This window comes from Bombus pyrosoma, linkage group LG7 (genome assembly GCF_014825855.1).
Source record: "Bombus pyrosoma isolate SC7728 linkage group LG7, ASM1482585v1, whole genome shotgun sequence".
Classification (NCBI taxonomy): domain Eukaryota; kingdom Metazoa; phylum Arthropoda; class Insecta; order Hymenoptera; family Apidae; genus Bombus; species Bombus pyrosoma.
This window is the reverse complement of record NC_057776.1, coordinates 17,237,312-17,259,616: the sequence shown is the minus strand read 5'-3', so window position 1 is coordinate 17,259,616 and position 22,305 is coordinate 17,237,312. Positions and strand designations below refer to the sequence as shown.

General features: G+C 35.6%; 2 protein-coding genes across 2 annotated transcripts in view; both read right to left on the bottom strand.

The window, feature by feature from the left end:
- Window positions 1-14,742, bottom strand: part of LOC122569054 (titin) — a 229,553-nt gene extending 214,811 nt beyond the window's left edge. The window contains 7 exon segments of the mRNA XM_043729518.1: window positions 1,993-2,190; window positions 7,598-7,842; window positions 8,396-8,615; window positions 9,268-9,466; window positions 9,575-9,756; window positions 10,328-10,943; window positions 14,596-14,742. Of these exon segments, the coding sequence (XP_043585453.1) occupies window positions 1,993-2,190; window positions 7,598-7,842; window positions 8,396-8,615; window positions 9,268-9,466; window positions 9,575-9,756; window positions 10,328-10,942 (1,659 nt within the window). The 5' untranslated portion in view covers window position 10,943; window positions 14,596-14,742.
- A 634-nt stretch (window positions 14,743-15,376) lies between these two features.
- LOC122569834 (SEC14 domain and spectrin repeat-containing protein 1-B) overlaps window positions 15,377-22,305 on the bottom strand; it is an 11,375-nt gene continuing 4,446 nt past the window's right edge. Inside the window, exons 3-12 of the mRNA XM_043731461.1 lie at window positions 21,696-21,809; window positions 20,542-20,719; window positions 18,897-18,997; window positions 18,606-18,815; window positions 18,167-18,352; window positions 17,968-18,082; window positions 17,206-17,447; window positions 16,973-17,095; window positions 16,062-16,253; window positions 15,377-15,652 (exon numbers count right to left, since the gene is read on the bottom strand). Of these exons, the coding sequence (XP_043587396.1) occupies window positions 15,377-15,652; window positions 16,062-16,253; window positions 16,973-17,095; window positions 17,206-17,447; window positions 17,968-18,082; window positions 18,167-18,352; window positions 18,606-18,815; window positions 18,897-18,997; window positions 20,542-20,719; window positions 21,696-21,809 (1,737 nt within the window). The remainder of the gene's footprint in view (window positions 15,653-16,061; window positions 16,254-16,972; window positions 17,096-17,205; window positions 17,448-17,967; window positions 18,083-18,166; window positions 18,353-18,605; window positions 18,816-18,896; window positions 18,998-20,541; window positions 20,720-21,695; window positions 21,810-22,305) is intronic.

The window sequence follows — 22,305 nt, the reverse complement described above, 5'->3', positions numbered from 1 at the left end:
ATAAGCATCGATATTTAAAATAGTATTTATATGGAATATTTTTAGCAATCAAATCATCATACTCGATGGAACTGATCGATTTGGTTTCTACTTGGTTCGTTTGATAGCACAAGAAACGATCGATTTAATGTTGAGAGTCGTTTATCATCTTCGTGATAATCTCACTCGATTATATTTATCATTAAGTTGTCCGGAATGTTTCTTTCGTTTTATAAGGAAATAATAGACGCACAATGTTTTTTGGTTTACATTAGTTTATTGAATTATGCACGAACATAGTAATAGAAATAGAAGGAAATGGATCATACCTAATTCAATAAAATAATATAAAACGGAAATTGTTATTCATCTATTATCACCTTATAAAACGAAAGAAACTTTTCGGACAACCTAATATCGGTTTTCAAAATTATTGCAAGATTTTCTGAAACTTGATATTGCACGAGGTAGGTAATATGGCAATTCGAGTGCTTCGAAGTGACTTGAAGAACGATACGCATCGATGAAGATAAGATGTGTCTGAAGAACACTCGAATAGAACACTTAACGGTATCAATCTCAGAACTAAGAACAGAATTAAAATAGATTTTGTGCGTTTAATTGCTTGCACGAGAGATATAGCGATGATGAGATTGGAGGGAGGCCGATGTTTGATTCATCTGACATTCGGATTAATTATCTATTCGAGCACAAATAGAGACTAATTATATGTAATTATCAAAGTTTTGGGCATTAATTGAATAAAATATTTGAAAAATAATTTGTTTAAATAATATCGTATTATTTTGTTTGATTCGTAGATATTTAGCATATTCGAACAATTTCAAATTATATTTTTCATTATGTCAAATGTGTTCGATGTGCAAGTTTCTTCACGCGCGTTTATTATTCAAAGATTATTGGAAACCATTTTAGAGATAGACGATATCATATTGTAAAACTATCTATCGCGAATTGTTTGATATTCGTCGACTAAAGCAAAGGATGACCTAACATAAAATAAAATTATTTCACGTGTATTTTAAAAATAAAGCTAATGGATTAATCGAGATACGATTAACCATTTGAAGTGGTTGTATTTTATTTATATTTCAAACAGAATTTGCCTCGATATAAAAATTGTACGCGAATTCGACGAATCTAATAATTAATAAATTAAGAGTTGAGATAAAGGGAACGATAGGATCTCTTACGTACATTTTTCAAAAATGTATAATAGGGAATATAATGATGATGACTCACGTAATGATGATAAATATAACTCGAGTTCTGAATACGTTTCAGTAACTTTCTTCAACCTAATATTACAGAGTATATAATTAACAGTTAATTGCTAACTTCTTCGTAAAAAACTCAAACAAAAAATATTTAATCCCAAACGTTACACAATCTCATAAAAAATATGTATATATATAATTACACACCATAACGTCAAAAAAAAAAACACCTAACTAATTAACACAACAAAAAAAAAGTAAGTGCAAACAAATCTGACAAAAAGCACATAAAACGTTTTACATAATCTGCATAAAAGCGACCAACAGCCATTCATCGATTTCTTAAATCAAAATTTCTACTCTTAAATTCTATTCTTCTATTTCTATTCTTAAAGAAATCTTAAATTTCTTAAATAACAATTGATCTACTAACAAGAACAAAATTTCCCATTACATCAGCCAATTGAATTACAAAGTATGAAAAATCTTATTAAGAGGATGATTAAAAATTTCGATAAAAATTAATCCCTTGTAATAAAAGACGACTTTACATTATACTATCTAAATCTTAAGATATTCAAAATCATATTTAGAGAATCTAAGAAAAGACAAAGTCTACAAAATCTATAAAAAGACTCCTCCGTATTATTTAAATTTAAAAATATCTATTTAAACCCATCATAGTGCGAAAATCGATTCATAAAAAAACATCACCGCCTACACAGGCGAGACATTAATACATTAGTCGTCTACGATAAGGTACGATGCCCCTTACTTGAAGTAGAGCGATCACCAGACGCGTTTCACCGCTCTGCACAGCTATGGTGCTTATGGTGGTCGTCGGACTGGTGGTTTGTTGCGGTGCATCCTCGTTGCTCTCCACCATCGTTCGCGATTCCTTCTCACGAGGTACCTCGCTATTCTCCGTCGTTTCCATCGAGTCGTGTCCGTCTACCATTCTCGTAACTCTTCTCTTTCGCGGCAAAACAGAATCGTTCGAGCTATCGACGTGGATCGATTCAACGATCGTCCCGAATCGTTCGTGCGGTTCTTTTTTTTTTTTACTCGTTACTTCAATCGTACCAAGCGTAAGGTAACGCGTGAAAAACACCTCGAGACTGGATTTGACGTTGGAGCAATGGTAAAATTGTCCCGCGATATGTTTCAACTTGTTTCGTTTGACGGGTATTTCGAATTTTCACGTACAGATGGTGAACAATTATTAATCGACTGAATAGATCGAAAGATTCGACGTTTTTAAAATATTTCAAAATATTTACAATTGACCATTTCTATATATTTCCGAATTTTCAGAATCTCAAATTTCCAAATCTTGAAATTTCCAAACTTTTAAACCTTCAAATTTGAAATCCTTCAATTTTCAGACCTTCGAATCTTCGAGCGGGAGCTCGGAAATTTGAAACATATCGAGCTCGAATATACCGAGTTTACATCAAATCCAGCTGCAATTATTTTGTACACTACAGTCACACCCACACTAGGTGATGATTTCTACTATCTGCATAAAGATTGTAGCATGAAATCGATTAACACAGATCAGATAAATCAAGTATAACGGCTTCTAAATATTATTTTTTCCTATACTCGAATCTTTTCATTAGCCATAACGCGCCTAGGGATACGAATTGCCAAGAAACGAAACTAATACGTAATACGTCTGAAGCAAAACGAAATAAAATTACAATTTCTCTGTTTTTAACGAAAGTACTCTCTACATATAACATTACACAAACTAGTTTAACACTTTACACCCACGAATCGTAGTTGCGACTTTCTACCGGAAGATAGATCAAAGTTCGTGACGCAGGAATTCAAGCATAATTATATTTCAGTGAAAATACGGAATTCGATTGGCCTGTTTCCAACGTTTCAGACACGAAGGAGAAGAAACGAAGGTTTTAATAGCTCTCGTCTATCTACTGGTGAATTAATCCCGACGTTGATCAACGTTCCGCGTTCCTATGAGATGACAACGGCATTATGACGCGGAAATATTTCGGAGCGGGTCAAACTTGATGCCGGTCGCTCCTCGTCTTCCATCTTCCATCGAGATCGCAACGAAGTGAACGCGTCTGTTACGTTCTCCAGTTACCATCGCCGTTTCTACTGATTAACGTTATTTTTGGCGATTCGCCAAACACGCGAATTCTACGGACACCGAGGCGTGCCGAATCGTCGCTTCGAGAACTTCTATTCCTTCCTTGCCTGAGAAAAATTCTCTGAGAGCGATCGGTCCTTTGCATTTGCGACCGAAATAACGATCAACAGGGAGAGGTGATCGCACTGGAACGTACGTAAAACTTTCATCCACTGTGGCAACAACGAAAAGAAATTTTCGAATGGGAGTTGAGAGATTCGAAGCATATAAACCATTTTATTGTTCTGTAGACGTTGCTTTAGATTCAGAAGTTTTTTCAAATCTGTTTCGTCCGGCTTAGTTTCTGGGAAAAGTAATAGAAGTCCATAGAAAGACGTGATTGCACTGGAACGTTATAAATATTTTATCTACGGTTGGAGGATAGAAAAGAAGTTTTGAAATAGAAATTAAACGTCTTGCAGTTCTTTTGCTTTGAAACGATTGCTTGTGCTCGGAAGAAAGATAATGATTCACAGTTAATTATATTGAAACATCGTGAATGCTTCGTTTACGGATGAAATATCGAAGGAAAGCTTCGAGACAAAATTCGGGTTTTACAAAATTCTTTATTTTACGGCGTAAAAGTTCATCGAATTATATCCACAGACGAAAGATGGAAAGAAAAATTTCAAATTTGGAAATTAAGAATATTGGAAGATTATCTAGCTCGTTTTAAAATCATTGCTTTTGCTTAAAGTTCTCCGACTACGTAGATGCTTCTACTGTAAATTTCATGTACATATAACTGCAGTTTAACTTCTTGTATAACTGTAAGAGTAGCGTTTTTGTTTGTACAACCATTAGATGTTGAACCCAGTCCAATAAAGCTTATGTTGCGCAAAGAATTCCACGAACAAAGATACTTCATTCTGTTATCTATTCAGTGAAAGAATTTTAGTACTCAAATCCTTTCCAAAATTTCCACTGAGCAAATTAAAAGTTATATTAATTCCATGTATCACGAAGAAACAACGTTCAGTGAAATTGCAACTGAAAAATGAATAATATTCAACAGCTTTCTCGAATTCCCACTTATTTGAAATTCTCAATGGAGGAATTAAGTGTCAAGAATTTCAATATCCGATTCCTCCAAAAATTTCCAATGACCAAATTAAAAGATACCATCAAGTTGGTATACGACGAAGAAATAATCTACGGTATGTCCAAATTTAATCTACTCGAGAAACATACTATTCAACAAGTTGTTACAACTGACATCATTCGAACTCCACGATGGAAGAATAAAATCTTAAGAGCATTGCCATTCAAATTTCCCCGCAAATATTCGACAACCACGTTAAAACACACATCAACTCCATATACACAAAGAAACTGTAACATCTATATTTAACCGCAATCTACTTGGACATATAGTATACCAACTATTTGAAGATATTGAACTCAGAATTTCTTCAAAAATGTTCAACAACCAAATAAAAAAGAAAAAAAAAAAGAAATATATATATATCAAATTTATACTACGAAGAAAGTATCTACATCGAATTTCAATCGACTTAAACGAGACATACAAACCAGCAGACACATACAATTAGCATCCGGACGCCACCCGCGATATCTATCCCGATAACAATTCACTCCGCTGCAATCCACTTTCGATTCTGATCTAATACTTAAATATATCCATTACTAATCGCCAATAGATCGAATGCATCGAACAATTCAGCCTCTCAAAGACACTATCATTACGGAGGCTAGACAAACACCTTGAAAAAAAAAAAAGGACCAAATCCAATCGAAACTAGCAACCGGAGAACGCGTCTATTCACCATGCCTGTAATTGCCGGTGTATAATTAAAACGCAGGGATCTGAATTAAAAAGCGTGTGTCTACTATACACCTTTCGATCGAACGTCAGTGTGTTTATACTTTATAGGTATCTTTGTAAGGTGACGTCACCGACACGGACGAACGAATGGGAGGATAAAACCGGACTGACTGGTGGCGTTCTCCGAACGAGAGGTTCGCCACACCGCGCGACCCACGGGAATCGTGGAGACGATCCCGTGGAAAAAGAGGAGACGAGAAATTAAGCGAGATCGCGTGTACAGTCCGCTGGAATCGGCGTGTTCCACGGTTCACGGATCTCGCGGCCCGGAAGCGTTCCCTTTGTCCGCCGCCCATCCTCGTGAAACAATGCACGCCGGCATTATGGTATTATCGGTGGCATTATGTCAGGCTAATTACGCGTTATCTGTTCGCCAACGATCGCTGCTACTGGAAACCAAGACGTTAACGAGAAAAGGGGAAAACTTTCGTTGAACATTTCTTCGATGTCGTTTTGTCTTTTTTAAATATAATTTAATGGACAACAAATGGAGGATGAGATATGATATACATTTATGTGTATGTATATATGTATATATAATTCGACGATGGCGCTTTCGAGAGCACGATACTCGTGCTTTCTTTGAGATAACGATAAATGGTAGAGGCGATGTAAATGATTTTGTAAGAGGTTCTTACTCCGTTGGTTTGAACTGTTACTCGCGGCAAGATAGTGTTACGATCGGACTATTTCAGTGGCACTTTTCAAGGTAAGAGAGACGAGAGCTGCTCGTGAACAGCATACCCAAGGACGAGATGAAATCGGGGTCGAGAGAAAAACGTGACAAATTGGACGGGTTTTTGGTCAAAGTTGGCCGAGTATAACCGGGGATTACGTGTCGCGCATCGGTGAGTCCATTCAAAAGAGTGCCACTTGTTTGCGGAGAAACTTGATACTACGATTCGTGGGGCGAATGATAATTAAATTACGTATTCCCTGAACGAAAAACTTTTCTTCTTTAACTACTATCGATCTTTTACTGCGATAGTATTAATCGATTTCATATTCTATTTGATATTCTATTTGATATCCTATTTGATATCTGTAAAAGTTCATCTGATTATTTAAAAAATGGAATCTGGGAAACATTCTCGATTAGAGAGATCGAAAGCGAATTTGTAAATGTATCTCGTAAAGATCGTCTTATGCTACGTTATCTAATTAATTATCGGGCAATCACCTAAATCGACCCACGTTCAAGCAATGACAGCCACAACGTAAACCTCAGCAGCAACAACACTCGCGTGACACATGTCACAATGGTGTCACATCACCGGTCGATCGGTCGCAGAAGCCAGTCGACTCAAGACTGACCGATCGTCCCGTTTCGAATGCCGCCGAAGTGGTTTGGCCGCGCATGCGCGTTGTCGAGTGCATCCGAACGCGCCCGAATATTACCGATCGCGCGCGAAAAGCGATGAGATGTGCCGATAGCTCGTGACCCGCTACTTTCAAAAGAGTGTCATCGCGATAACAGGAATCGCTCGTTCTAATAGCCGATAATTTTTTTTCGTTGAAAATGTGACAAGTTTTCTTTACATTCAAGGTACAAAATTCAGTTTTTCTGACTGTTGAGTAACGCTTTATTTACAAACGCGAGCCATGCACACAACGTAAGGATGTTATAACTGTTATGCACACGTTAGACTGAAAATGTTTGTTCATATTTTAACTATACACTAATTTTGATTTTCTTAAATGGTTAAAGGTGGAGGAGTTAGGTTTTCATTGGGTGATTATTGTTGTATCGTTTGTAATCAGTTCAACCCAGTGTTTCTGTTATTTTATATAGGTAAATTATAAAACGTGTTTTATATACAAGTATTTGAAGATAATTTTTTACTCCGGAGTCTAAAATAATCCTGATACTGTATTGTATAAAAGCGAAGAAATTTAAGCTTCAAGCGTCTTTGATTGTTTATATAATAGTATTTATCACAACACCCTATAAATTGCATCGAGTACTTAATAAAAACCTAAATTATAAATTAAACGTATAAACTATACTTATTTATCGTATTTTTATCACTTATACAGACTACAATAATGATAATTGCAGTTACAATTCTACAACTATACTAATATATTTCTTCAGAAACAATTATATCAAGTACACAATTATAAAATAGTTAATTTAACCGGGTTGAACGTACAAAAAGGAATGTAATATATAATATAAAAGCACATAAATCACATAAAAAATCAGCTTGCATTAGACAGTGGCACACAACGTCGATTCTCATTAACGCTGTTAAGCTCGATCAGATTCTGTTGCATGGAAAAACGATCGTAGCATGCAGCTTCGTGACTGCAATTGCAATTGCAACATCCGTTCCTTCGATCGCCATTCATCGAGGAACTTTCGATCGAACTCACCTTCCTCGCTCTTTCGAGGAAATCTTGCCCTTCGAGATTCTCGTCCTTCTTCGTCGGTGACATCTCAATTCCACTGTCTTCGCGATGTCGCGTATATTCCTTCAGGGACAACGAAATATCCTTCGATGTGTCCGCAGGGATTACGCGAGATTCTTGATTGATCTCGCAAATCTTTGCGAATTTGATCACGCGTTCGGCGTCGTCTGTTTTCGTTGACAGTTCGTCTCTACGACTGTACGAATCCGCTGCGAAACAATATGATTTTTAATGATTATTTGAAACATTCTTAGTAGGGTTATCGCAGTAAATAGACTTAATCGTATTTTGTATTTTCAATTTGTTCTGTTGGTTGCAGATATAATTACTTTGTATCGGTTGTTAGTAGACTTCAAGTATCTATGTAAATCGATATCTTTATGTATATAACTAAAGAAATAAGACCTAAACAATTATTTGTTCAATATTATAAATAACCATATTTTAGATATTTTCTATATTTTTATACACTGTGTGTATTTCTGCACTTTTAAACTTCCTATGAATGCATAAAGGTCCATGGTCTGATTATTAATTTCTTATTCTGTTCCAACGTAATTTATTGGAACACGAAAATTACTGTCCTACCTTAAACAAATATGCAATAAATTATATCATTCTGGTAACTCTTTAGATTTAAATGAAAATAATCTGTGCAGATAATGCAATAAACGTTTTTATAGAAAATTAATTTTTCCATCATGAAGATAGACACCAGAGCAACTAAAGTTTCTAAAGACTATTGAACGTGAAAAGTCTCACATTTGCAACCGGAACCTGTCTCGTGGTGTAATCCATTCGTCTGAACATCCGGAAACACGATTCGTTCGAGATCCTTGATTTCCTTAACATCAACGTTTTCTCGATGATCTTGCGTAGTGTTGGATATCACTTTGTAAGACGCGATACCTAAACGAGTGTCGTGAGACACACGTAAAGTCGTTGTTTCTGTAACTTCTTTTACGATCTTCCCGGATTTCTCCTGAATCGACATAAGATAAAATAACGCATTAAAAAAGTCCCGACGTATGCAAATTGAAGGGATTGCTTCAATAAGAAGGTAGCTGTATTTTTCAATAATTTGAGTAAAGCAACAAAAATTAACTCAAGATCAATCAGAATCAGGTCGATTTTTGGAACATGCTATAAATTCATAGTTAATTAATATTCGAGTAATAAACATTTTCAATTTAAATATGCTTTTACCTCTCTTTACCAATAGATACAATTTACAATTTAATTTAATTTTAGTGTCTCTTGCACTAAGAAATATCATGTTCCTAACAGTGGAACATGCTATAAATTCATAGTTAATTAATATTCGAGTAATAAACATTTTCAATTTAAATATGCTTTTACCTCTCTTTACCAATAGATACAATTTACAATTTAATTTAATTTTAGTGTCTCATGTACTAAGAAATATCATATTTCTAACAGTCATTTTATTCCATAATATATATCATATTTATTTTATTAAATATAAACCTATTTTGTAAAATTATGGTGTTTCTCGTAATTCTTATTTTCCAAATATTTTCCTTTGTTCGCTATTTTAAATACCGAAGCTGCCATCTTGTTGCCGTAAACCTTCAATTATTCACAGAAACATAAATTAAAAATGTTCTACGTACTTCGACTTTCTTTTCCATTGTCACAACTTTCTCAATCTGTTTTTCTTTGTTCGTCTCGCTAGCTTCCGATTGCGGAGTATCCACCGATACGACGACGTTTCTTTCTATTTTCGGCTCTTTCGAAGCTTCCATTTGTTTAAACACAGGAGAAGACGCCGCTGCAGTGGTGGGGATAAATTTAGGTTCCTCGATGTTCCACCTTCGCGAATAAAAAGACGAAAAGGAATCGTTATTAGAATCAGATCGTATTATTCATGAACGAATTAATTAATGAGTGTTCTTTTTGTTTATGGACAGTGTTTCTTACCAATTATCGTTAATAGACGTTATGGTTGCTGGAGCGGCAAGATCTTCGCATTCTGGAGAAGTAACGAAGGATTCGCTTCTGGAGCGAACTGTCGGAGTAATTGAACGTTCGGTGGCGGTCACGTAGTCCTCTATGTTCGAATCATCGGCTTGACTATCGTCGAATGACTTCTCAATTACGTCCTACAATCGTGATATAAATATCACAAAATGCATTCGACGAGACATTGAATATAAATTTGACTTAATATAGAGATATAGAGACAACTCTATACGATCAGAGAAGAAGAGGATCAAATATTAAACGATTTAAAACAATCGTACAATTAGTGTCAAACAATTTTTCTAAATTTGAATTGAATCGAGGGTTAATATTGTACTCGTGCAATATTTTTCTTTTGTAGTACTTTTTTCAGTCAATTTACGTTATTGAATTCTGCTTTTTGACATTCTTAATATTTCAAACCTTACAATTTCAGCAAGTTTCAGAACGTTCAAGTGTCTGTAATAAATAATTTTCTTTTCAAATCATAAACATTTTTTTAACAATGATACATTGTTTGTATCTTGATAAAAAAATTATGTAAGTGACTTTATTTAAGACGTTCAATGATTTTTATACAGCTTTTACGTTACTGTTATTAACACTATCTCTTCCTTTGAACCTCCATCACGGATTAAACATAAAACACACCGTCGTATCCTTTCTCTAACCAACATTTTTTACTTCATTAAACGAACGAATTTATCTCACCTCCGCGACTTCTTCCATCTTCACGTCATTCGCTCGGTCCAAATCCACGTCCTTACTTTTCTCCTCTGCTCCGTCTTCTTTCTCAGCAACTTTTTCCTCCGTCTTACCATTCTCCAGCATAGTAGAACCAGCCTTACCATTAACAGTACCCGTGCAAACCGTTCCATTCGCCGATTGTGGTATCGAAGACACCAAGCCAGACATCTTTTCCTTCGAAGGACCAACACTTTCGTTATTAGTCGCCGAGGACAATATCGTGGACACGCATTTAGGTTGCAGTTGCACCGTAGACACCGAGGAACTGATCAAAGGTGTTGTAATTCCAATCGACGAGGTAGTAACAGCAATGGATCCAGAGATTCCGGTAGAAATCGTTTGAACTTGGCTAGGAACGGACGTGGACGTGGTGACTGATACGTTCGACGACGAGAAGAGAGACGAAGTGGAGGACATCGCGGACGACGACATCGGAACTGGTCGAGTCCTGGCTCCAGCCTCGCAAAGTCTCGCGTCCAGCTTCTCGGCGAGTCGCGTTACTTCCGCCAGCCTCGCCGAGATTGCTTCAATCGCTGTCAGGTTACTGCCTTTGCCCGAGGCATCCTCGGCTTCAGACATTCTAGAAAAATAAATTTCTCTCGTTCACTTCCCGCTATTAATAGACATTTTTCTGGACCGTGGTCCGTCGACTTCGTGAATGATGATCGCGTGCCTGATTATCGATCTTGTTATACACGGTGTGACAAAAGACCAGCGGTACACTACGAGTACGTTCGCAGAAAAGTAATTGGGAAATTTCGAACGTCGAGTTTCCATTTGTCAAATTTCTGATGGTGGACGCTGAACAATGAGCAGCAGGTTATTCTATGTGCGAAAATAAGTCAAAAGTTGAGAATACAATCTTCTCATTCGAGATCTCGCATCTGGTTTTTAAAAAAATCGAGTGTGAACATTCGGAGAGTATTAATCTCTGACTGGATATCAATGGTCGAACGATAGGAGATTATCCTGTGTATGTGAAGATAAATCGAGAATAAAGAATACATTTTTTTTTTTTTTTGTTTAGAGCTTAAATCTGTTCAAATTCGATTTTCATGAAAACAAGCCTTCAAGTGAAAAAAATTTATATTATGTTTTTAGTTTATCTTTGCGTATAGAGTAGCCTTCTGCTCTTCTGTTCGTTGCCTCCTACTCGTATCCAATGAAGAGTTAGTCCAGTTCACAGGTACTTGACAAGTCCTCGAACTCGATTCTCTCGAGAATAAACGTTCGTATAGGAAATTCGATACATATTTTCACGTAAAATAACTTCCGAAACCAAAAAATTTTATTTTAATTTCTTCACTTCTTTTTTTCATATAAAATAGCCTCCTGTATGATTATACCAAGCGTTGTGCCATATTTTGCATATATTGTAACTTAGTAGCTGTTACGCGTAAATCACTACGTCACGTGATTAACAGATGGCGGTTTTTTGTTTTTTTAACAGAGTGTTTTGCTTTATTTCCTGTCCTGTTTCTCCTGTTGCGTTTGAAGAAGTTCGAAAGTGGCGGATTACGATGATAAAGTATCGAGAATTTATCGCAGTTGCTCCTTGCGTTATTTATAATTTGCTTTATGAGTGCGTACATGTGCCTTTTGCAGATATATGGGGTGTCTAGTAAGTTTTGTTTGAACGCAATTGAAAAGTCATCGGCACTGGCCTTACTTTAAAAAAATACATATAATAAAAATATCAAAGGATTAAAAATGAAGCTGTTAATCCACCTACAATTAGAATATCAATTATAATTTATATCATATTAAACGGTACGTTTGCTTCTTGCTGAAAGTTAAAGCGATGCTCTTAGCAGGCTTTTAAACAAGAATTTTTAGAACAGATCGTTAAACTAGCATTTTACGATCGTGCTTTTTTTTTAAACTTCCACCAACATCACCTGTTCCTCGATATCTTCATTCAGTCAGTGAAATAAAATATCTTTTCCTTTCTCAAAAAATGACCATCTTATTGATATACATATCGCGTACTGCAATATGCATAGTTGCAAGCAATATATGTTTTTGTAGCTGTATTTACGAAATCATCGGTGCTCGAAGTTAAATCGCGTGTCCAGTCGTCCATAGTAATCGATCCGTAGCAAATGATCGACGCATCTTAATGTATAAGATGGATCTGTATGCATTAACGAAATTAGTCTCGAGAAAACGTCAAATTTCTAAAGAATTACGTAATCGACAGTGACAGCGCCGCGACGAAGCGTCGTGGACCAGATGGTGGCTTCAATGTGGGGCGGAGTTCTAATTTCGGTGAACCAAGAGCCGCTGTATCTGCATAGCGTCACTTTTAAGCGGCATTTTCAATCGTTGCTGCATATATCGAAATTTCAATCGATCTATGGCTATTTTATGTGCTCTAAAGGGTAGAAAGTGTTTTCGGTTTTACCAATATCGTAACATACGTTGCAGGAGACGATAAAAAATCGCGATATATCGATTATCTTCATTGGAGAGAGAAAGAAAGTTCTTATCGTCAATTGCATTACAATTAGATCAATGGAGTAAACAAATTTTTGTTTGTAACTAAATTTGCGCTTTCCAAGTTTTTGGTACGTTCACTGTGAATTTTCGATATCTACGATGCTACGTACACAGTGGCTACAAAAGTTATTGGTGTACCACTCGTTTTACTGTAGCATTTACATAGTAATTAATTAGGCGCAAGTGCATCAAATTTCGTATCATTTAATCGTACTCTCATATGATTAACAAAATTTGATACTTTGAAATTAAAATTTATGGAATCTGATAAAAAACGCTTCATGGGGGTGTGTGTCGATATCTTCCGTAATCGCACGAACTGTAATCACATTAATTGTAATTGTGTGTAAATATTCATAATATCCGATAAAAAATTTCTTGAAAAATCATAAACCAACTAGTCAATAGAAATTCACGATTCATTTAATCCCAACAATGAATCAAAACAATTAATTAGACGGATTTATCGGAGGCCGTAAGTTTCACGGTTCGCGAAACGGACGCGCAAGAATCGAATATTTCACGTCTTACGTACAAATTTCCGAATGAAACGTTTCGTGGGTCCGAAAATAACGAGCGGAAATCTTCAGCTCCGATTGATCGAAGTGGTTCCGTCGTCGATCAGATTTTGAAGTTCGTGGACCGCGGCCAACGGGTTCTCTTGGCAATATCAGTTAACGAAAGCTCGTGCACGCGTGCACGAACCAAGAAACATTGGAGAACGGTGCCACCCTGAACGATAAGAATTTGAAACAAATAGGTCAACCTGCGAAAAATCAGGGAAGAAAATAAGGAGCTGGTTTGAAACGATATTCGTTTATGTTGGCTCGGTGCCAATAGCTGCATTTTCCAGAGGCAAAATTCTAGCCACTTCTGCGCGAGCTCTAGAAACCAACTTCACGTTTGCGATTTGCAAACGAATATTAGAAACGGACGGTCCGCGTGAAACAATTTCTTGGCCCTGACCGTCCTCATGTGGGTGAAAATAGGACGTTCGTCTCTACGAGCGCAAACTGTTACGCATACGTCAACACTAGACGCAAGTGACTTATATTTATCGCACTAACACGTGGGTGAAACTCGACAAAGTGCACATTTATTTCGTAGATCGAATAAAATTGCAATGATTATAAAAATCGAGAAAGAAAAACGAAATAGAAAAGACAATGAATTGGTAAGTTTTTGACCAACCTCATCGTTATATTCATCTCGTCACTTCAACAAGTGTCATTTAATTTTCTATGAGACAAATAAGTGAAAATAATGACGTTGTATGAGATTTACACGTCGGATAAAAAGGTATTTACATTGTCTCATCCGCTAATACGTAGCCGAATGAACTGCAAGTACGTACTTCACCGATCAAACAAAACTTCAACGATGTGAAACATAACAGAGAAAGGAAGAAGTAAGACAATGAATTAAAAATTTGTTAACTAATCGCTTCGTTATGCTTGTTTGGTAATTTCAACTGAATATCATTTATTTCTCTTCGAAAAATTTAAGTCACAAGAACGACGTTCACGCAAGATGCAGTTTATATGACAGAAGAAGAATCGTTTTGTGTTATTTCGAGGTAATTGTTTCATCGACAAAAGATTGGTGGACCTTATAACGAACCGAATGAGAAAGAGATGCAGAGAGATTTGGATGAAAATGGTACTTGGTTCTAGGAACAATAGGTCGAACGAGAGTAGAGCGCGTTTATCGTATTTCGAAACTATCGGACTTACATGCAGCATCAAGGTATCAAGGTGTAGGTATCTGGTCGACGTGCAGCCATGGACTGACACACCGCCTCCGTTAAAAACGGAGGTGCCCGTCGACGTTACCGTGCCCTCCTCGTCTCTTATATTACTTCGGTACCGACCGACTCGATCTTTCTCACAACACCGTCGCATCAACTCGACTTATCTTGCTCTTGCGGTGGACGACCGAGATGCGCGCGTTTTATTGCACCGAACCCAATTGCACTAGATATAATGGGGAGGAAAAATCCAAGGACACGGTTGGACGGGGAAATTCGAGCGGGAAATCTTGCCAGAAACGTTTGAAATGTCGATAGAAATTCGTTATACGATTCCTGACATCCATTCACGATTTACGAACACACATTTCCTAGTTACTTTTGAACCAATTTCATTGAAAACGCTCACTTACCGATTTACGACGTTAACCCATTTTCATAATCAAAAAGGGGGACGTTTTAAATGCTTAATTATAGTGACTCATAAAGAGCTTTGTTGCTTTTCATATTTACGAAATAAAGAGAAATTTTACAATAATATCTATGCAGTGCAATTTTTACTTATTTCAAAAATATTATTATAAAAATAATTGTTATAAAATATGGTAAAATATTTTACTGAAAGTATATACGTTTACGACTGATTTAGAGATTCTCCTTTTAGAAAGCTTCGCGATCGTTCCTGGTCAACAATTTCACCAAAAATTCCAAGAAGGATCGATTGCACGATGTTTGGTATTTATTCACCGATTTGTTACGTGTTAGTGTTAATCATCGGCGTTGACTAACGCCGAGAATTTCTTTCGAAACATGCATGATCGCGGTCGTACTTGCCGTTGATGACAGAGAGGTTCCTTCAACCGTGTTCTCAAGAGACGACCCAGCCTCACCATTCGTCCAACCTCGAGGAGAAGCTTTTCTCGATTATTCAGGATGTCTCTTATCTCGGCCTTGGCTCGGGCTTCTGCGGCTAGGTCTTCTGGTTTCAAGGATCGACGAAGCGATGCCACGGTCTTGATCAAGTCGTGTAGCTTCGAACAGTGCTTGAAGAAATACGTTGGAAATTATAGAAGATAGTTTGGAGAATAGGAGCGATAACAGTGCATTTTCTATTCTCCAAAAGCAGGAAAAAGAGAGAACGATACGTAGGATCTAAAGATCTATCTAAAGAATTTTGTTATAATTTCCAAATAGTTTTTGTAATTACATAGAGTAACGTGTTTTGAAGTTTCGGAGATTTTTCTATTAAAGTCTTTTCCTTTTTTAATTCAAGATTTTGTCAGTTGTGCCATTTTTCTTTTCGGCTCTTCGACTGTCAATTGAAAATTGTAACGAATAAGCTGTAGGTAGAGTATACTGTAAAGCTTGAAGTTTAAGATTTCACATTGGAAATTTGATTATTTGTGCATTGTAATGTGCTTGAAATTTTTAAATGACGGTCACCGATCGTACATCTTCGACGCTTCTATGGAAAACAGCGCACACTCTCAGCCTGGTTAGTTGTTCTTGGCCAACGGATCGAAGCTGCTTCCAAGCCTGACGCAGCCTTGAGAACAGAGCCGCGTTACTTTCCAGTGGTAGCCTGCAGGATAATCTTAGTACTTGAGCACCGTTCACTAATTGACAACCATAGTCATAAGTCCCCTAGAAATTGAAATATCAAGGTACAATGATGAATAAAATTACGTCATTCCATTTTTCTTCTACTACTTTACTCTAAAATCTGTATACGTATTTTACTCCACGTTTCTCCTATCATTTTATTCTAAATTATATTCCACACTTTCCTCAGTGATTTAAGCGTCAAGATAATGAATATTGTTGGGTTGGCAACTAAGTGATTGCGGATTTCGTCATTAGGTGGTAATGTATAATAAATTCATTAATATTCATAATGAATTTATTATATTTCATTCATGTATATTTAATTTATATATATTTATCTATTTTCATTTCATTATTATTCATTTCATGCATATATATTTAATTCATATATATTTATCTATCTTCATTTCATTATTATTCATTTCATTCATATATATTTAATTCATATATATTTATTTATTTTCATTTCATTATTATTCATTTCATGCATATATATTTAATTCATATATATTTATTTATTTTCATTAATTTTCATTATTTTAATTTATTACCATATATATTTAATATTCATAATGAATTTATTGTAAATTATCACCTAATTACAAAAACCGCAATCACTTAGTTGCCAACCCAATACATATAAAATTATTTTATTCTGCATTTCTACTCTGTGCATTTGTAAACGTCCAACTTCTTGACTACTAGATCGTTGTTGCAGTTTCTATGCGATGAATTATTTCATTTTATTTTCTACGTACCTTAGCAGTTTCCTGAAACGATTGATGTTCTTCCTTTTGTGACTGTATTTCGATCGCGTTGCAACCGATTTCCATATGATTTTTTAACAGAACATCATATAAATCGTTCAACCATATTACAGCCTAAAAACTTTCACATATAAATAACGTATAGAAATACTCGACTTAGAAATACTTCATTGAAATGGAATATTATTTAGTAAAATGTTATTCGAATAAAATTGTACAATCACCTGTTTAGCGTCACTTTCGTAAGTATATATTAAAGCGATTTGTTTTAGAGACAGTTTTTGGAACTCGACACTGTCATTGAAAATGTTTTTCCTAGCGTTTGTTGCATCCAAAATATCTCTGACATTCACTATGTCCTCGCCATAGTCAACGTGCACGTCTCGACCTAGCGCATCCTTCACGGGCATTGACAAAATATCTGACAATTTTTCACCTTCCTTTACCAACTCGCACTCTAAAGTTTCTACAATAAACGTAGGATATTTTTCAGCGTAAATTGTAAGACTTAACAAAGAGACAATAAAGACACTCAAACGAAGAAAAGAAATTTTCAAAACAAAAATTATTTTCTTATTAATTCGAAATTCATGCTACGGATAACAACAAGAATTTTCTTCATTTCGATAGATTTTCGACGAAAACATTTTCTAAAGTAACAAGATCGTTAGTTAGTACTTTTTAAAATTCTTGGCAACGCGTAATGATTCAAAGCTTTTGTTCGATATTATATTCGCAATTCCAACGTTTTCTACGAATGATTTGCATCGGATCCTTTCGAAAATCATCCGCTTCTCAATCATATTTTTAATACACACTGTTGCAGGTATCTCACGCGTAACATACGTTTCTGCGATGACGAACCAATTTTCATATGGCATGTAGCTTAAATTTCTAAGTAAATTTTCTGAATCACTGTTTAATTGCTGTCTCAGCCAACTACCCAATACTTTGGCATAGACATTTGTTAAATAAAAATTATTTACCTAAAATTGCTTGACTCTGTTCCAATTTTAGAAGATTCACTGAAGCTTGAGAAAAGTCATGAGTTCTATTACCCATTACTAATTTGTCGAACACCTCGCTCGTTTTGTCAAAGTACTGAAAAATAGTAGCAACGCAATGCTAAACTAAAAAAAGAAATGTTCATTTGGAAATTTCTTCTTCCTCGCTAACGATAAATACCTCAGAAACTAGTCTAAAAAATCTTTGAGAAGTGATTAACACGTTTCGTCGTCTCTCGAGTCTGTTTGCGAAGCTTCTACACACGAAGTCCATGAAGTCTCTCTGAGATTTCAAGTCTTCCGATAAACGCGTGCTTGGTAAACTATCGATTTTGTGAAGCAATTCCGCGTAACGTCCATAAGTTTCCTGAAATTCAAACAAATGCAAACTATCTTCGATATCATTTTACTCTCTTTGCTATCTTAAAGTATTACAAAGTTTCAATCTTTATTCGTGTAATTAGCAAACAAATGTGTAAGTAACAAACTGATAATTAAATAGTTTGTTGAAAGTTTTATTATGAAGAAATATTTATTCGATAATAAAATATTCTATCATTGCTGACTGTAGACATTTTACACGAAAATTATTGCTTTTTATTTTAATATTGATATCTTACCCTGCATTCTAATTCCAATTCTTCGTGTCGTCTACGAAGTTCCTCCGAGGAAGAGACGTCGAATCCGACTTGACAACAAGAGTTCAACATAGCATCCGCTGGTCCCAGGATCCAATCCGTAACACGCGACACGCCCTTCTCGAGGTCACCGATTACCCTGGCTGTGTCCAAATTTCTTTCCATTTCTGACCAGGAGTTTTCAATGTCCAGCTAAAAAAATGTAAAACATCACACTTGCAAACAACAGGAAATTTCACTTATCTTCCTTTTGTTTCGAAGAAGATACGATACCTGTTTCAATTCGATGGAATCGATGAGCTCGTAAATTTTTATCGAGGTGTCCAAAGTGTCCTTCGTAGATTCTCTGCTCATCGAACTGACTAAATTTCTGCCTAAAATTATAAAAATTACAGATAACCAACGTTCTTTTCTTATAACATTATGTAATATTCATTTAACACTAATTTCAATATATTATTGTATGTATAATCCGTTTAATATTGAAATATGTGTGATTTGTTGGATTTCAAAAATTGTTCCAGGTTTACCCCGAAGAAGAACTGAAATATTCACGAAATATCCGAACAGAGTGCAACGCAATATGTAAAAACACAACTAAAATTTAGAAAATCACAAATGTGTCATCCGATCATCGTGAAAGTTTCAATTATTTTGAACATAACAGAAAGACTCGATAAATTCTTCTTTCATATTGTGTCTATTAGTTCTATCAAAATATCTCAATTTTTCTAGATTCGATTGAATTACAGATACTACGATTTCCAAGTCGCCTTCACTAAAAACGATTGCAGTCGGTTAACAACCAGCATAATACGGTATAAATAACAGTGTATCAATTTCTTTGAATTCCAAAGCTTCACGGGCAATCCCCGTAGGCTTAAAAAATGCGCATCTCTAAGAAGATTCCAATATTATAGCGGGATCTTGTACTAGAAGAGGGGAAGAAGAAATAGAAATAAAAGTTACACGAGCGTTGCATTGTCAGCGTTTTTACACCCTCGCGCGTTCCCGCGAGCACGCGACTCTGCCGGCTTACTTCTAAAAAAACGTTCCTGCTCGACATCCGGTTAAGCCGGTTTTTCAATTTTTCCGACCAATCCGGCCATATCCGAGTGTCGATCCTCGTGTACAACCGGTTGCTTGATTGTACTACGGATCAGGAAATAGACATTCGAGCGATCGATAACGATGACACGAGAAAACGAGCCGACTGTGACAGATACGCAGTGAAAAACTCGAGATTCCTCTGTATATGGCGGAATGATGGTTTTATTAAAACTTTCGATTATTGGCTTATTCATCTTTTAGTGGTAAATTTTTCAATTCTAGTTTCTTCATTTTCTATTCGATCTTATTTCTTTTTCTTCTTTATCGTTACACAGCTTTTGATATTAAAGAAGAACGTGAAAGGATCATGTTAACACGAACGATTTTATGTTTCGATTTTACGTTACAGTCTTCTTTCGGGATATTCAAAGTTTATTTGCTGAAATGAGAATTTCAGAGAAAATTAAAGAAATATTAGGTTGTCCGAAATGTTTCTTTCGTTTTATAAGGAAATAATAGACGACGCACAATGTCTTTTGTTTTATATGAGTTTATTGAATTACGCACGAACATAATAATAGAAATATAACGAAGTAGGATCATACTTAATTCAATAAAATAATATAAAACAGAAATTGTTGTTCATCTACCATCACCTTATGAAACGAAAGAAACTTTTCGAACAACCTAATACTAAGATCAACGATTTTCAATTTTCGTCTTTTCAATTTTATATTCCTGCTAACACGAAATTTAAAAATTCGTTGAAAAAATGAAATTGCGTTAATTTTTTGAATATATCTTTGCATCAAATGTATCAAAGTAATCGATGGCTCATTACATATACATAGATCAGTACGGTATTCACCTGACTGAAGAACATGTTGCGCCTGAGATGTTAAATCGTTGCTCATCCTCGAATAGGATTCCAAATCATCATCCGATTCTGACATCCGAAATCCATCCAAAGTGATCATCAGTCTTTGGTGTAGGTCAGTCATTTTTGTAACAAGATCGGCTGCATCTTTAGTGTAGTCTTCCACTTTCTGCCACATTGAAATCAATACAACTTTTATTGCCATAGAAATTCTGTATACTTTTAAAAAATTTATTAATCATCTGTTCATCGTTTTATACTTTAGAACCAAAGAAGCATTCACAGCTAACTCCTTTGCTTAAAAGAAAAGAAAAAAAAAAGGAATGATAGGTGACACATACACAATTTTCACATAAAGCAGGAAGCACGACGCTCTCCAATTATGCGAAAGCTATCACTTTACCGAACTCCCTAAAATTTCCGTTCATTCTCTTTACGTAACTTAATTCAACGCAGAACCAAATAAAAACATTCGGCTCATTTCGTTTCTACAAGGAAGAGAAAATTTGCAAACGTATAATTTTATTGCAAGACGATCAACGCTATAGCATTCGATTATACGAAACCTGTCATTTTGGCAAATTATGTTTTTCCTTCTTTACGCAACTTAATTTAACACGCAACCCTAAATTAGAATGTAACTTACCATTTAATAAAATTCTAATGTAATTAATAGCGTAAATCGATATGAATATTCTTAATATGCTACAATATCTATTAGGATTGTCCGAAAAGTATCTTCCTCTCGCAAACGTGCATTTTACAGCAATGCACCTTCACACAAACGTGAAACCAAGTCTGTGAAATGTCGCGGTGTTTATCTCAACAGAAGAAAATCGATCGTACGTAATTCGACAAAATAATATAAAACAAAAAGCCTCATAGAATCCTCATAAAACGAAAGAAACTTTTCGGACAACCTGATATATCCATATTCGATATCTTGCGATACTAAGCTAATATTATCTCGTTTATATCTTACGGCAGCGTTAGCCAGACATTCGTATAAAATATATAAAGAAGTAAATGTACCATGAAATGGCTCTCACAAAGGTATCTCGCGTAGAAAGTTACGTTTCATCGTTTCGGTTTAATACGGTTAATGCGGTTTATTTGAGCGCAAATTATAGACGAGAGATGATTACCACGCGTTTCTGGATCCAGTCCGCGTGATCGTATGGCTTGTTGCCACCCAGTTCGTACGCCAGCTGGGCATAGTCAATGTGAAGCTGGAGCCTCGTCAGGGTGAGATACGTCGGCTGAAACAACAACGAGCTGAAAATTAATTTGCGACATGCGCCTTTCTACACACGCAATTAACTCGTTGTTACTGGGGCTCTTCACGCACGACGATTCTGACAAGCACGCGTGGATATTTCACGCGATGATCGGCGAGACGACCGTGCATCGAACGACCGGACGATTTAAGGCCAGTGATTAAATAACAAGTAACATTTCGAGCGAAACTAGTTTGTCTGGTCTGGGCTAGTTGGGGGAAAAATTCTAAACTATACAAATTTCGAGTAAAATTAAAAACATATTTCATTTTGTTGGACTATTGTTATTGTTATTGTTATTGTTATTGTTATTGTTATTGTTATTGTTATTGTTATTGTTATTGTTATTGTTATTGTTATTGTTATTGTTATTGTTATTGTTATTGTTATTGTTATTGTTATTGTTATTGTTATTGTTATTGTTATTGTTATTGTTATTGTTATTGTTATTGTTATTGTTATTGTTATTGTTATTGTT